At 26.8% G+C, this 13,893-nt stretch overlaps 2 protein-coding genes across 12 annotated transcripts in view; one reads left to right on the top strand and one right to left on the bottom strand.

Annotated features, from left to right (window-relative positions):
• The window catches only part of LOC111617891, a 40,185-nt gene extending 36,173 nt beyond the window's left edge, over nt 1-4,012 (top strand). For all 6 annotated transcript variants that reach the window (XM_023359275.1, XM_023359249.1, XM_023359267.1 and 3 more), the window contains one exon: nt 2,041-4,012. In XM_023359275.1, the coding sequence (XP_023215043.1) occupies nt 2,041-2,442 (402 nt within the window). In that variant the 3' untranslated portion in view covers nt 2,443-4,012. The remainder of the gene's footprint in view (nt 1-2,040) is intronic.
• Nucleotides 4,013-12,073: 8,061 nt separating this feature from the next.
• The window catches only part of LOC111617852 (protein BANP-like), a 56,534-nt gene continuing 54,714 nt past the window's right edge, over nt 12,074-13,893 (bottom strand). For all 6 annotated transcript variants that reach the window (XM_023359180.1, XM_023359213.1, XM_023359218.1 and 3 more), the window contains one exon: nt 12,074-12,489. In XM_023359180.1, coding sequence (XP_023214948.1) covers nt 12,340-12,489 — 150 coding nt within the window. In that variant the 3' untranslated portion in view covers nt 12,074-12,339. The remainder of the gene's footprint in view (nt 12,490-13,893) is intronic.

The raw sequence follows: 13,893 nt of genomic DNA, 5'->3' as shown, positions 1-13,893 counted from the left end.
GGTGAATAATATACTATGTGATCTATTCTCCAATTGTTGTTTTGGACTGTGATTGTAAGATGCATTTCTGTTTTAACAAGTAAAAATGTGTAAGAATGTATCTTATAATTGAATAAAAAATCACATCAGACAAAAAATTAGTCACTCCTGTCAAAACGCACCTTATAACAGGTAACGATACCTCTTGCACTGTTGGATGTTTTTCAGTTGATTGCAAATTACATCACTTGAAACCTGCTGGACAAAATGATTCTACACAACACCAAATTGGGTGACTTCATTTACTTTAGATTAAATAATATCTTACATACTTTTTCGGTAACACTGTATTTTATTCAAATAAATGTTTTCGACCATTTTTATAGGCCAGCATCAGATTTAACATATAAACTAGATTTGAACTAAAAGTTCTAATTAACATTCTTATAGCATTTTATAGTATTGCTAAAAAAAGTATTTAAGGTATTCAATCTACATTAGTTTCAGCTTGGATAAAAACCACTTTATGTCTGTAGGCATGGCCAAACACGATGGCTCCTTTTTTCCACTTGGTAACATCTGTCATAGGACCCAACACTTGCATTGCTTTTCACCACATGGTCTACAAGATCATTTCTATCTCCCAACAAATTCTCTCGTGGCACTCTCTGCACAACTGCTAACTACTTACTATCATTTCTATTAGGGAAAACTAATTTTTTGTTTCATGTGTGCTTAGGTGAGTGTATTTTAAATTCAGAGAGAAATGAACTGGTCTAAAGTGTTTTGATAGGAAGCACAAACACAGGCACACAAGAAAGTATAATTTACACATTAGAATAAGTATTTTTTCTATTTATAATACTTAACAAAGATGCGAACTATCATTATATACTAGGAAAACGTTCAACCTTAACTAGCAAATTTATTAGTACTTGATTGCTTGCTGCTCTCTCTCAATTAGTTGTATGTTCTTTGGAACTTAGCATAAAGTTGTTATTGAGAACAAATAATACAAGAACACTCTTTTTGACGGAAAAACTAGATTTATTTTTTTATAATTTAGAACAGATATGTATTTCGGGCTCTATGCCCTCTTCAGTCCTTATTTTATTATGTATGTCGGTAAAAATAATTATAGTGACAGCTGGAATAAATAACAATTAAAACCATGGGTAAAATAAAAATATTTTGTATGATACAGTGGATTAAAAGCTAACCAAAATATTTTTATTTTTATGGTTTTAATAATTAGTTATTTCAGCTGTCACTATAATTTAGTTTTTACCAAAATACATAATAAAATAAGGACTAAAGAGGGGATAGAGCCCAAAATGCATATACATTCTAAATTATAAAAAATAAATCTACTTTTTCCGTCAAAAAGAATGTTTCTGTATGATTTGTTCTCAATAACAACTTTATGCTAAGTTCCAAAGAACATGCAGCAAATTTATTACTACTTGTACAGAATCTCTGTGGCTATCATTAGGATAATGGAAGTAACAGAATATTAAATATAAATTAAATTACAATATGGTGTGTAGATGATAATAATAATAATGAAAATTAACCTTATTATTTTGTTATTATGTCCAATTTATAGTTGATAATGTGTTAATATTTCAATTTGAAATTTCAGTGTTGTAATTTGATTTAAGTGTTATGTTCTATTAATATTATTCCACTATGAGTTGTCCTGAAGATGGTTGCAGAGAACAGCCAAGAGCATTTGATGTAATAAGTAGATTTGCTGGATAAGGTTTAACCTCTTTTTTGTCTCAATCAGATAAAAGCAATATGTTGCTATTTAAATTAAGCCAGCAAATTTTGTTTTTTACTATTACTTTAAATAATACTTTTTGACTAGTATATAATAACTTATAACTATATACAGTGGAAATTAAAGGTCAGAAATTTCTAAAGTTTTATATAATGCAAATGTAAAAAGGTATTAAAGACTAGATTATAAATTATTTTAAAAATTTATTAAATGTTCATTTTAATATAATATTTAATTTTATATGATATAAATACTGATGATTATTTTTTTTTGTGTAGGTAACTGTTGAAGCACCATTAGAACATCCATTTTTTATTTTTAATCAGGGATGGTCATCATGTTCGCCTGAACAATCCCAACAACGATATAGGTTGACATGTAGCAAACTTAAAGTTGGAGACATATGTATCTCATTAACTCATAAAAATACACAAACTTCTGGACAGTCACTTCCTTCATATGTTTGTGATTCAAAACCTGTTTTAGTGCCAAATTCAGTTGCCAATCCAAATCAGAGTGCCATATTTTTGCCTTTACAAAAATTTCACTCACATGATCATAAAAAATCTGATAATACTGTGTGCCACACTCCAGATTCTCTTCATTCTGATAAAAACGCGTCGCAGGTGAGAACGACAAGAAAGCGACGCTGGTCGGCGCCCGATCAATTCTCGTTTTGATGACGTGCAAAATAATCTGCATATTAATTAATTAAAAAACAACACCTTGCAAGTGAATTGTGATCTTTTTACAACTGTTTTTTGTAAATATTATTCAGCTTAAAATAATTGTGTTTGTTGTTTGTACATTGATATACCAGAGTTAAAAATTATTCTCTTTAATGCTTCAAATCTTGACACTTTTCGTTACTTTAATTATATTAGTATATATATTATATATATATATTTAAAAAAGATTTTGTATTTTTATTGAATTTCTCTTTGCAGCTCAGGTTGCAACTATTTGCTAAATTAACTAATTATATTGGGAAGATATGATCTTAAGGATATTGCCTGTGTGCTAAGTAAGCTACACGAAACTTAATGAAACAACTTTAAGCTTTCCAGAGGGTAATTATTCTTGAGATAACATCGATATTCCTTTGAAGGAATAAAATTTTCCACATGAAAATTAATAAGAACTGTGATAATTTTGAATCCTGGTATGTTCCTCAGCTAAATTGGATCTCTGTCAATTTTTTTCCTAAGTTTGCATCTAATATGTAATTATAGCAGATGTATGTAAAAAAAATATATATGTTTGTTTGTCTAAATGTATGTGTGTGCATTTGTACATGCCAGAATGTGCTGTACAAACACACACCAAATATATACTGTAGCATTCAGGTTAAATCATTTGAGTTAGTGTCCTTAAGCTTTTAGAAAAGGCATTTTAATAATGAATAAAATTATCTGTAAAATTATACTTTTCTTTTTATACAGGATTTTTTGAAAAATAATTGACATTTTAAAAATCTACAATTTTGTAACCATAATTATAACCATACAAATATGTTGGATTTCTTTATAATGCAAATTTAAGTTGATTACATATATCAGGACTGGCCATATGTTGCCTACCAGAATTACAAAAGCTAAATTCTCTACGAAAACTGTATTTTATATAAGTTTATATATATACATAACTTATACAAGAACTGCAGTAAGGGTCTAGAAGAGCTATAATGTGGTCACCATAGACATGTATTGTCATTTTCTTCTTGAACATTCAACAATATCTTTGAGTATTCTGCTAGATTAATTACATATTTTGGCTAATTTTTTAACTATTAAATTGAATTAGATGTATTTAAGATAACTTCAAAGCCAAGACCTTGTGATTTTACATAATTACAGGAAAAGGTTATCTATCAAAAGTATTTCTCAAATATTGAATGGTAAATTAAATTCCATTAATTCTCAAGCACACAATTTTTATATAACCTCACTACATAACAAAATTGAAATGTCAATTATTTTTGAATGATTATTATTATTCCATATATATAGTGGTTGTGACTGTTAGTTACTTTATTGGAAAGAAAAGCTGATTTTGCAGATTTTATTGAGCATTCGGAATGCTTTATCTAAAGGTTTACAATGACCAAAAATATGACTTTTGCCTGAATGCCATTGATATATGCTTGTACAGTATAGACTATTCAGAGCTTTTTCTGGAATTGTGACAACAAATTCGTGCTGTTTTATACAAATGCAGTTATACAACACAATAAAAAGTTGTTAATTTAAATCATGTCTGTTTTTCTATAATCATTTTCTAACACTAAACTATAGCAAATACTCCAGAATATGACATATAAATTTAAAAAGTTTCTTAATAATCCAAAAGTTAATATTAATGAATTAAATATTCAATCTCTGTTAAAGATATGAAACAGAAAAATCAAAAGTTTCTGCAGCATATTTTTGTTCAAATGAAATCACTAAACTAATAAAGATGCAAACACTTCTAACATTAAGCATTGAAATACATTTGGGCTACACATATTTATAAGGAAGATTAATGAAAACAAGTACAATAATTATCCAGCGAGTGATGGTGGGCAGTATGGTGAGAGTCTTAATCGCAAATGCTAAATGATGCCATACATATAACTTACGCATATACATTGTGAATTTATATGATGGTCAATGCCTCTTGACTGCTCAGAGTGCAGAGCAAGAACCAAACCATACACAGGATGCCATTCCATTGCAAGGTGCATATGCACATACACTTGATCATACTAAGAAAATTTATACATGCCAATTAACATTCATGTACATTTTTGGAATATCACAGGAACCAGAGTAATTGGAAAAATTCCATGCAGATACAGGGAAAACATGCAAACTCCACACAGACAGCTGCCCCAGCTGGGATGTGAAATTTTTTTATTGTCATTATTATAATGTAACTATGTCATAAGTCCTCAAACAAAATCATTACATATACCATTATGTAATATACATATTTAGAGAATGAGTAAACATATGCATTTATGTATATATGACCCTATCTACATGAATGAACAGTAAGCTGGTTGCTTGAAAGATTAATTATATTTGTTTAACTGCTGGTTTAATATAATCTTTTGTTATGATGATGGAAAACTCCAAGTTTAATACAGTAGAGTGTCAATTATCCGAAAGAATTCCAGTCGGTAAATTTAAATTTTCACCAGTGCTGTGGCGCTGCAATCTTTGGCTATGTCTTGGGCTACTCAAATATTTTACGTTTTTGATACTAAATTAACTTCTGAAGTATAATTTTTTATTGTTTTTATATTTTTCAATATATTTATTTTGTTTGTACAAAATAAAAAAATAATTTTTAACGATACAATAGTCTTCGTTAGGCTTAACATTGACGAAAATTCAATGCAAAGCGACACGCAACGGAGAAAATTTCAACATGGGTTAGGTTAATATATTTTTTCATACATAATCAGTTATCCGAAACATCGATTTTCCGAACAACCCCAGTCCCCAATTGATTCGGATAATTGACGCTCTACTGTATATGAACAATACATAATAAAGATTACATTATTTTTAAAAATATATAAAATTCACACACAGATAAAAACTATTCAGCACAATATAAAAGCAGTTGGTATAATTTTATAAGAAAATGTTTAAATTAAATTTATTTAAAATTTATGAATGAACTTTTTATGAATAAAGTGATAAAAGTTATCTAATTAAATTATATGAGAAATTGGTATAGGCTAAGCACTGGCTTATTAGGGCCATAAAATTGGTCACAATTTCACTCATTTAGGCAAACATGAATACAGTCAGCACATATTAAGGAGTGTCAAGTAATATCCCAACCCAACCTATATTTATCTAATTAGAATATGCAAAATTCTTACCATTAAGGTTTACTTGATATTTGATAATTCTGCAATAAAAATTGCTTATTAGAAAACATTCAAATTTGAAATATTTCAGACAAATTGAGCAAATTTTATGCAAAAAGTTCAGAAACTTACCATAAGAAATAACATTTTATTCAGTGGAAAAATTAAAGTTGTTTTGCTACAAATTTGAGAGTATGTTTTAAAAAAATACTAATAATGAAAAGCTTACAGATAATCAAGTTAGAAATTCTCTCTCCTGATGTTTATATTATGTAAGTTATGTGAAAATCCAATTACAAAAATCATAGAAATTTGAACTGTTTGATCATAGTATAGAAACACAGTAGAAATGCAGTTCTGAATGAGGCAGTTGGGACCTTATCAGAGTTGTAGATCATGCTCACAGGAGTAAAAAAAGTCAAAGAAACTGATGGTTTAGGCTTGACCCTTCATGAGATATAACTATCCAAAATTGTCCTTTCAGAATTTTGAAGACCCTCAAAACTAGGTAAAATTTAACAGTGAAAAATCCAGAACTATTTCTCAAAACAATGCTAACATCAACTGTTTTCCACTTCACTAGAGACAGCTAAAACAGACAAAAACACTAGAAATACAATTATACTAATTATTTCTGGGATGCAACTGGAGTCATGCTGTATGCTCCATTAAGCTTATCACTTGTTTAACAAGCAGCCTGGTCAGCTATATCTCATGAAGGATCACATGTAGACCATCAGTTCCTTTGATGTTTTTACTTTTAGATCTACAGTTCTGATAAGGTCCATCACCTCATCTTTGGAACTGCATTTATACTAAAAATATTAATTAACGATGCCAAATGGCTAATAAAATGCTCCATAGATTAGAATTATCCATTTTTTTTTAAATAAGAAACTAAGAAACTGTAAAGCAAGTGTTCATTTAAGGTTTCATTAAATGAAATGTGAGTGTTGAGCAAAGCAACATGTAGAAATAATATTGCAGGGTGATATCAAATACTGTATTTTGAAAACTCAAAGAACAGATTGAAAAAATTCCAGCATTCTATAATGAATAATATCACCTGTTATCTTCTAGTTATTTACTTATGAAGACCGTAAAAATCATCTTTGTAATCATGCTGCCAGAAAAGATTATCTGCATATTATAGTATAGGATGCAAGAATTTTACTTCTATTCTTTAGATTTTTTTTGATATCTTTTAAATATATAAATATCAAAGATTTTACCATTGAAAATGAGCAAAAATCAAAAAAAATAAAAATACTTGGATTATAAATCACTTCAGAAGAAGTCTGAATAAAGCATTTTTATCTTTTACCATGATCGGGTTTGTTTGGAAGTTTAAATTTTGCAAGTCCTGGGGTGCACTTGGTGCCAATATACTTAATAAACAGAGTTATGCAAACTGTCTTTCGACACTAAAATATTTTTATTAGTAAGAGAATGTACTAGTACTTTCAATGATGCGTCATTGTCTTTGCCATACAACTGACTCCAACTAGAACACAATATAAAATTCAAATTACAATGGAATTCAAAAAAATAAACAAGTTATTCCTGTTATAGCACATTTTTATCGTTTATTATTATTTATTTTTTCTCTTTATTTGCACATTTTGTTATTTTATTTTTAAACCTGTGCTAATAAAAATATTTTAATGCCAAAACAGATTGTGTAACTGTGTTTATTAAATTTTGCAATTTATTCAGTTTCTTCCAGAACAGACAGATGAGTTAATGCATTTTTATTAAGTTTTCCTGATGTTTATTATTTCAATAATGGTTAGAATATTTTGATTTAATATATAGTTGCTCTTTTTACTAATATTCACAGCAAGCAAGAATTTCTAAGAGGGAATAACAAAAAATGGTGGCAATAACTTATGAATTTTCATTAACTGAATAACATTCTTTTATAAAATATCTGACAAAGACAATATCATTTTTTAAGACCTAAAAGATTTATTAATCTTGTTTAATACTTGAGTAAGTCTCTCATCTATTTATGACATGTAATTAAAAAATATTTCAAAATAATAGTGATACTGACTGGCAAGATTGTCCATCAACTTCAAAATATGTCTTTTGTTTAGGCTGACTAAAGAATAAGAAAAATTATTGCATTATAATTGATGAAACTATACAAAATTATGAAAAAAGTATGATTCTGTAAATAAAATCATTCATAATATAACAAAATATAAAATTATCAGAAAAATGAAAACTAACACTTTCAAAAAGGAAGCATGTTACAGATAATTGTAGCCATTCATCTCCATAACAAAAATATAAATAACTATATACAGTATGTATACCCTTAATCTCAATCAAGCTATCAACATAATGTCCTATGTATAACATGCAAAAATTGCATGAATGCATAGCTAGTACCTGCTTTCATACTAACTTTAAACACAAACAACGTGCAGGCTATACACAGGAAATTTTTTCCATGTTTTATACCTGTCATGTGAGAGTTAATTGTAATTACATTAATTGAATTCATTTTAAATTACAATAATATCTTGAAAGAAAAGCCAAGGTTGATTTTGTACTCAATGAAAAAATTCTTCTCAACATTTACTGATCTTATCACATGATAAAACTAAAGATTTTATAGGAAACTTTTTAAAAGTTTAGTTGTAATTGTTTACTAAATCTTTCTTTATTTTTAAAACTTATTACACTTTAATTACCATTACTTAACAAGAAATTAAATGAAACAAAATTATTTAAACACCTTTCTCATCTTCTAAGAAAGCATACAATTTATAAAAGATGGAAAACAAACAACATTTACAGAAGCATTAAATGTTTTTATTATTTAATGTATCGTTATTTAATAATTATCATCACTTTCTTATAAATAATCTTACTATTTGCAGAATTTTTTTGTTTTATATTATCCAATATCAATTACAAGAAAAACAGTAAATATTAAAAAATTAGCAATATAAATACTTCAATTTTCATATACTGTAGCAATAAGTTAATATTAATAGTATTAATCCAATATAATCTTAAAAATTAATGAACAAATTAAAGAAAAAGCATGTTTCATTGGTTACTTGGAATAATGTTTACTGTTTAATTAATTAGTTAATTGCTCAGCCAAACTTAAAATTCGGACTTATTTCAAATAAAATTACAATAATCTTCAATTTTGTTATATTAAAAGTCAACCTTTTAAATCCTAGAATTTGTAGTTTAAAAATTTATAAATTTTTTCTTAATAGAAGTAAATTTTTTAAAAATATATTTCCTTATAAATTTAATGAAAAGTATGAATGAAGAGTTGTTTAATTAAATTGCCTCAATGTCCTTTTTTCTTTTTAATATGTAAATTTTCGACTATAAATTTGTATCTTCTATTATCAGGACTTATTATACTGGTTTTACAGATAATATTACAAAGATTAACAGAAAACAATTTTTATTTTATTTCATGTACCTGGACACATACACAATTTTGCGTTTCGGACATATTCGTCCCTCCTCAGCAGGTATTTAAATATGTTCTATAAACAATAAAAATTTTTTATTGTTTATAGAACATATTTAAATACCTGCTGAGGAGGGACGAATATGTCCGAAACGCAAAATTGTGTATGTGTCCAGGTACATGAAATAAAATAAAAATTGTTTTCTGTTAATCTTTGTAATATTATCTGTAAAACCAGTATAATAAGTCCTGATAATAGAAGATACAAATTTATAGTCGAAAGTTTACATATGAATGAAGAGATTTAAAAAAAATTAATCATTGAAATATTTCACATAAATTAAGATAAATTGGATCATAGAAACAGTCTAAAAAATATTATATAAAAAAAGTAATTCTAACTCATTATCATTCTAATAATATTTGATAAGATTATCATTATTAAAAATATTAAATTTAACAATTTATAGTAATTTAAAAATGAAAAACTCAATGTAAAATAAACCAAAACAGCTTCATTTTACAAAACTGTTTTTGTTTATTTACACTAAGTGTATTTGTTTAATTATTATAAAATATGGAAAAACATATTTTTTTTTTTAGTTATAAAGTGACAAGTAACAACTGTTGATTTCTTATCATTAAATATTTGATAGTTTAGATCTAAGTGCAGGTGTGATATTAATCAGCAATCAGTTTGAAACAGATAATTAATTAATCAAAAATTATCATCATCATCATTATAAAAAAATTATTATAAAGTGTGACAAGGACAATAAATATCAAATTTATAATCAGAAAATGGAATTTCACTAACAATGACACGATGAAAGAAGATAATCTGTTCTTCTTTGTTTTTGTGATCACAACTTTTAATTATATCAATATATATACGAATCAGATATTTGAGAAATCCCACATCACAAAGCCATAATTTTTCAGGAAATACAAAAAAACTATATAGCTCTGGTATGACATTTTGCTCTGTCTTGCTACTTTACATGCTGACAGAGGCATTGTAGTGCAGTTATTATCACACAAACTTACTCTGAGTGGCAAGTGGAAGCAGGATATGACAGCATTTTCAAAATGCCTATCTCAAAATTGACTGCTAGCTGACAAGTGGGATTTCTCAAACAGCTTTTAATAAGAATATAACAAGATAATTGAAACAATACAGAAATATTAGTATCATATATTAAAAAACTTTCTGGATATTGAAGTATTAAAAGATGTTTTAGTCAAATTTCTACACTTCATTTTTTTAAAACTAAGTATAAAAATTCTTTTGTATATAAGCACAATTTTAATTTAAAATTTTATGCTTAATAAGAGAGAGATATCATTTTTTACAATATTAATAAAGATAATTGCTTTGCAGTAGATAATTATTTTAAGAGAAATATTTCCAATCCCATATTAAACTATCTTTTAATCCTATAGGAAACAGTTTTTTATTTCACATAGAGCTGATAACAATCAAATTATAATTTGTATTAACTTCTGTCCCACATAAAATTAAAGAATGATTTAATAAAGTATTAAAAATGTTTCTAATAAAGATATCACTACTCAAAATAGTTATTTAAGTAGTTAAGTCATCAATCAAAACAGCCAGGAGTTATAGCTGCCATGATCAGATTTTATCAGGTACAGATTTGAACTTCTAGCCTAATCTACTGAGCTACTCTGATTTGACATATTATCAATACATTTGAAATATGGGGTTTTCCCAGTCAAAAAATTACGGAATCCAGAAACCTTAACAATAATTTAGAATCACTTTTGTTTGTAATCACAACATTGAAAGTGTATTTAATTTATATTTTATTAATTAGCCTATTTTTTATTGATTGGACTTTATATAAGTAATTATGATTTAAAAATTATAGAATCTGCTAAGAAAGCATACAATTTATAAAAGATGGAAAACAAACAACATTTACAGAAGCATTAAATGTTTTTATTATTTAATGTATCGTTATTTAATAATTATCATCACTTTCTTATAAATAATCTTACTATTTGCAGAATTTTTTTGTTTTATATTATCCAATATCAATTACAAGAAAAACAGTAAATATTAAAAAATTAGCAATATAAATACTTCAATTTTCATATACTGTAGCAATAAGTTAATATTAATAGTATTAATCCAATATAATCTTAAAAATTAATGAACAAATTAAAGAAAAAGCATGTTTCATTGGTTACTTGGAATAATGTTTACTGTTTAATTAATTAGTTAATTGCTCAGCCAAACTTAAAATTCGGACTTATTTCAAATAAAATTACAATAATCTTCAATTTTGTTATATTAAAAGTCAACCTTTTAAATCCTAGAATTTGTAGTTTAAAAATTTATAAATTTTTTCTTAATAGAAGTAAATTTTTTAAAAATATATTTCCTTATAAATTTAATGAAAAGTATGAATGAAGAGTTGTTTAATTAAATTGCCTCAATGTCCTTTTTTCTTTTTAATATGTAAATTTTCGACTATAAATTTGTATCTTCTATTATCAGGACTTATTATACTGGTTTTACAGATAATATTACAAAGATTAACAGAAAACAATTTTTATTTTATTTCATGTACCTGGACACATACACAATTTTGCGTTTCGGACATATTCGTCCCTCCTCAGCAGGTATTTAAATATGTTCTATAAACAATAAAAATTTTTTATTGTTTATAGAACATATTTAAATACCTGCTGAGGAGGGACGAATATGTCCGAAACGCAAAATTGTGTATGTGTCCAGGTACATGAAATAAAATAAAAATTGTTTTCTGTTAATCTTTGTAATATTATCTGNGAAGTTTTTCATTAAAAAGTCTTAGATTTATTGAAAAAATACAAAAAGTATTTCAATAACTTTTTAATAGCTATATGTTATAAACATAGCTACATAAATTCAATTACATATGAACTTTTTTTTATACTTAATATATAAGTTTTTCTTTTTTTTATTGAAAAACTAAATTTTAATTGCTCAATTTTTTAAAATGAGATGTATCAATATAGTAGAAAATTTTTTAGCAAAATGCTTTTTTAATGTTTTTTTTTCTACTATACATATTTATTGACAATATTTACATCAATCACTTGTATTCTCATTTTCTTCACTTTAGAAGTTTGGAATAAATGAGAAACGTTGTATATAATATAATGTGTAAAAAGTAACCTTTTTGAGCACAAGGAGGTAGAATGAATTGTTCCTGTTGTAGTGCACAGGTAAACAATAATCACAGACAACCTAGGTTAAGACTGATCAGCAGGATTAGAATCCTGTAGTTCTTTGAGAACATCTGTTCCTGCAAATATTTGAATTTGTTGAGATTGTTGCATCTGAATAAACTGTTCTGGAGTTGCATGGACAACTTGAATCTCTCCATGTTCTGTTTGAATTACCTGAAATTTTTAAAACATGTTTTAAAATCTCAGTTATTGGGTAAATTGAAAATAATAATTATAGTTTATCTTGTTAACCTAATATCAAGTTTTCTTTTTGTATTACATATACAAAAATAATCAGAGTTTAAAGTATGGTACTTTCTGTGTATTTTATAAGACAAAAGATTTTCTCAGATAAGTTGTTTACTGTATAATTTTTGATTAAAGAAAAGGTTAATGGATCAAATAGATACTTTTGAAAATATTTTTCTTAGAATTTCAGAAAATTGTAAATTGTGATGATTAATCTTTCTTGATTATAACACTGTTATTTGATTAATTTTTTTAACTGCTGAACTGCATATTTTTTAATCTGCACAATAAATGATTATTTATCTAAAAATTTTTTTATTTCAGTCTATGATCTGTCTCTCTTCATATGTCAAAGACAAACTGTGTCATTACAATCCATCCTTGACACATGCTAATGATGATTTTATATTTGAAAGCTTCTGTAAAATGAATTTTATGTAATCTGGAAACAATAAAATATTGCTGCTATATTCAAGATATGCCAAAATTATAAAAATGACATATCCTCAGAAAGAAAAATAATTACAGTAGATTCCCCTATAAGACCCTATATTCCTATAATTACGATTCCTATAAGACGGCAAAAATGTTGTGGCGGACAACGGTAAAAAACTCCTATAATTATGTAAAACGTCATCGGGCAGCCGAACTACTTTCCCGCCATCCGTAGCGCCACGCTACGGACGTTTCGGCAGGTAAATTGAGTTTAGTTTCGTCTGTACATATAATTATATATAAATTAGGTACTGTACATATAATTATATATTAACTTAATTTATTGTAACTTTATTATAATTGTATATATGCTTTCTGCCGCCACGCTACGGAGAGTTTAGGCGAACTATCATCTGTACAGTATGTAAATTAGGTACCGTAAGTCTAATACAGTACTGTAATTTTATACATTTCTTGTGAAAGAAACATTTCTTATTCAACGGCGATAAAAATTATTTATATTAATGACATCTCCAAAGTTCAGCGAAGTTTTTGCAGAAAAATAACATCAGAAATTGCGGCCACAGTTTGCTGAGTTGTTCCGCGACGAAAACAAGCTTGAGCAATGGCGATGTCGAATGGTGCACACTCGGTAAGTAATCCTACAATTTTTTGTTTATAGCATAGTTTATACGGATTATTTCCAAAAAAAAAATATACATATTTTGAAAATGTTGAGTCGGATTAGTCTAGAATCGATTAATTTTATGGAAGAAAACCTTTCAAACAGCTGTAGTCCGTAAACTTCACACGTGTCGGGGTGTGATTCCTACAAAATCGGATTCATAAAAAACAGAACGTATCTACTGTCTTATAGGGGGATCTACTGTATAT

Source organism: Centruroides sculpturatus, unplaced genomic scaffold (genome assembly GCF_000671375.1).
Source record: "Centruroides sculpturatus isolate CEXI.00-Female unplaced genomic scaffold, Cexi_2.0 scaffold103, whole genome shotgun sequence".
Taxonomy (NCBI): Eukaryota; Metazoa; Arthropoda; class Arachnida; order Scorpiones; family Buthidae; genus Centruroides; species Centruroides sculpturatus.
Note: the sequence above shows the minus strand (reverse complement) of the source record. Positions and strands in the feature narration are given on the sequence as shown.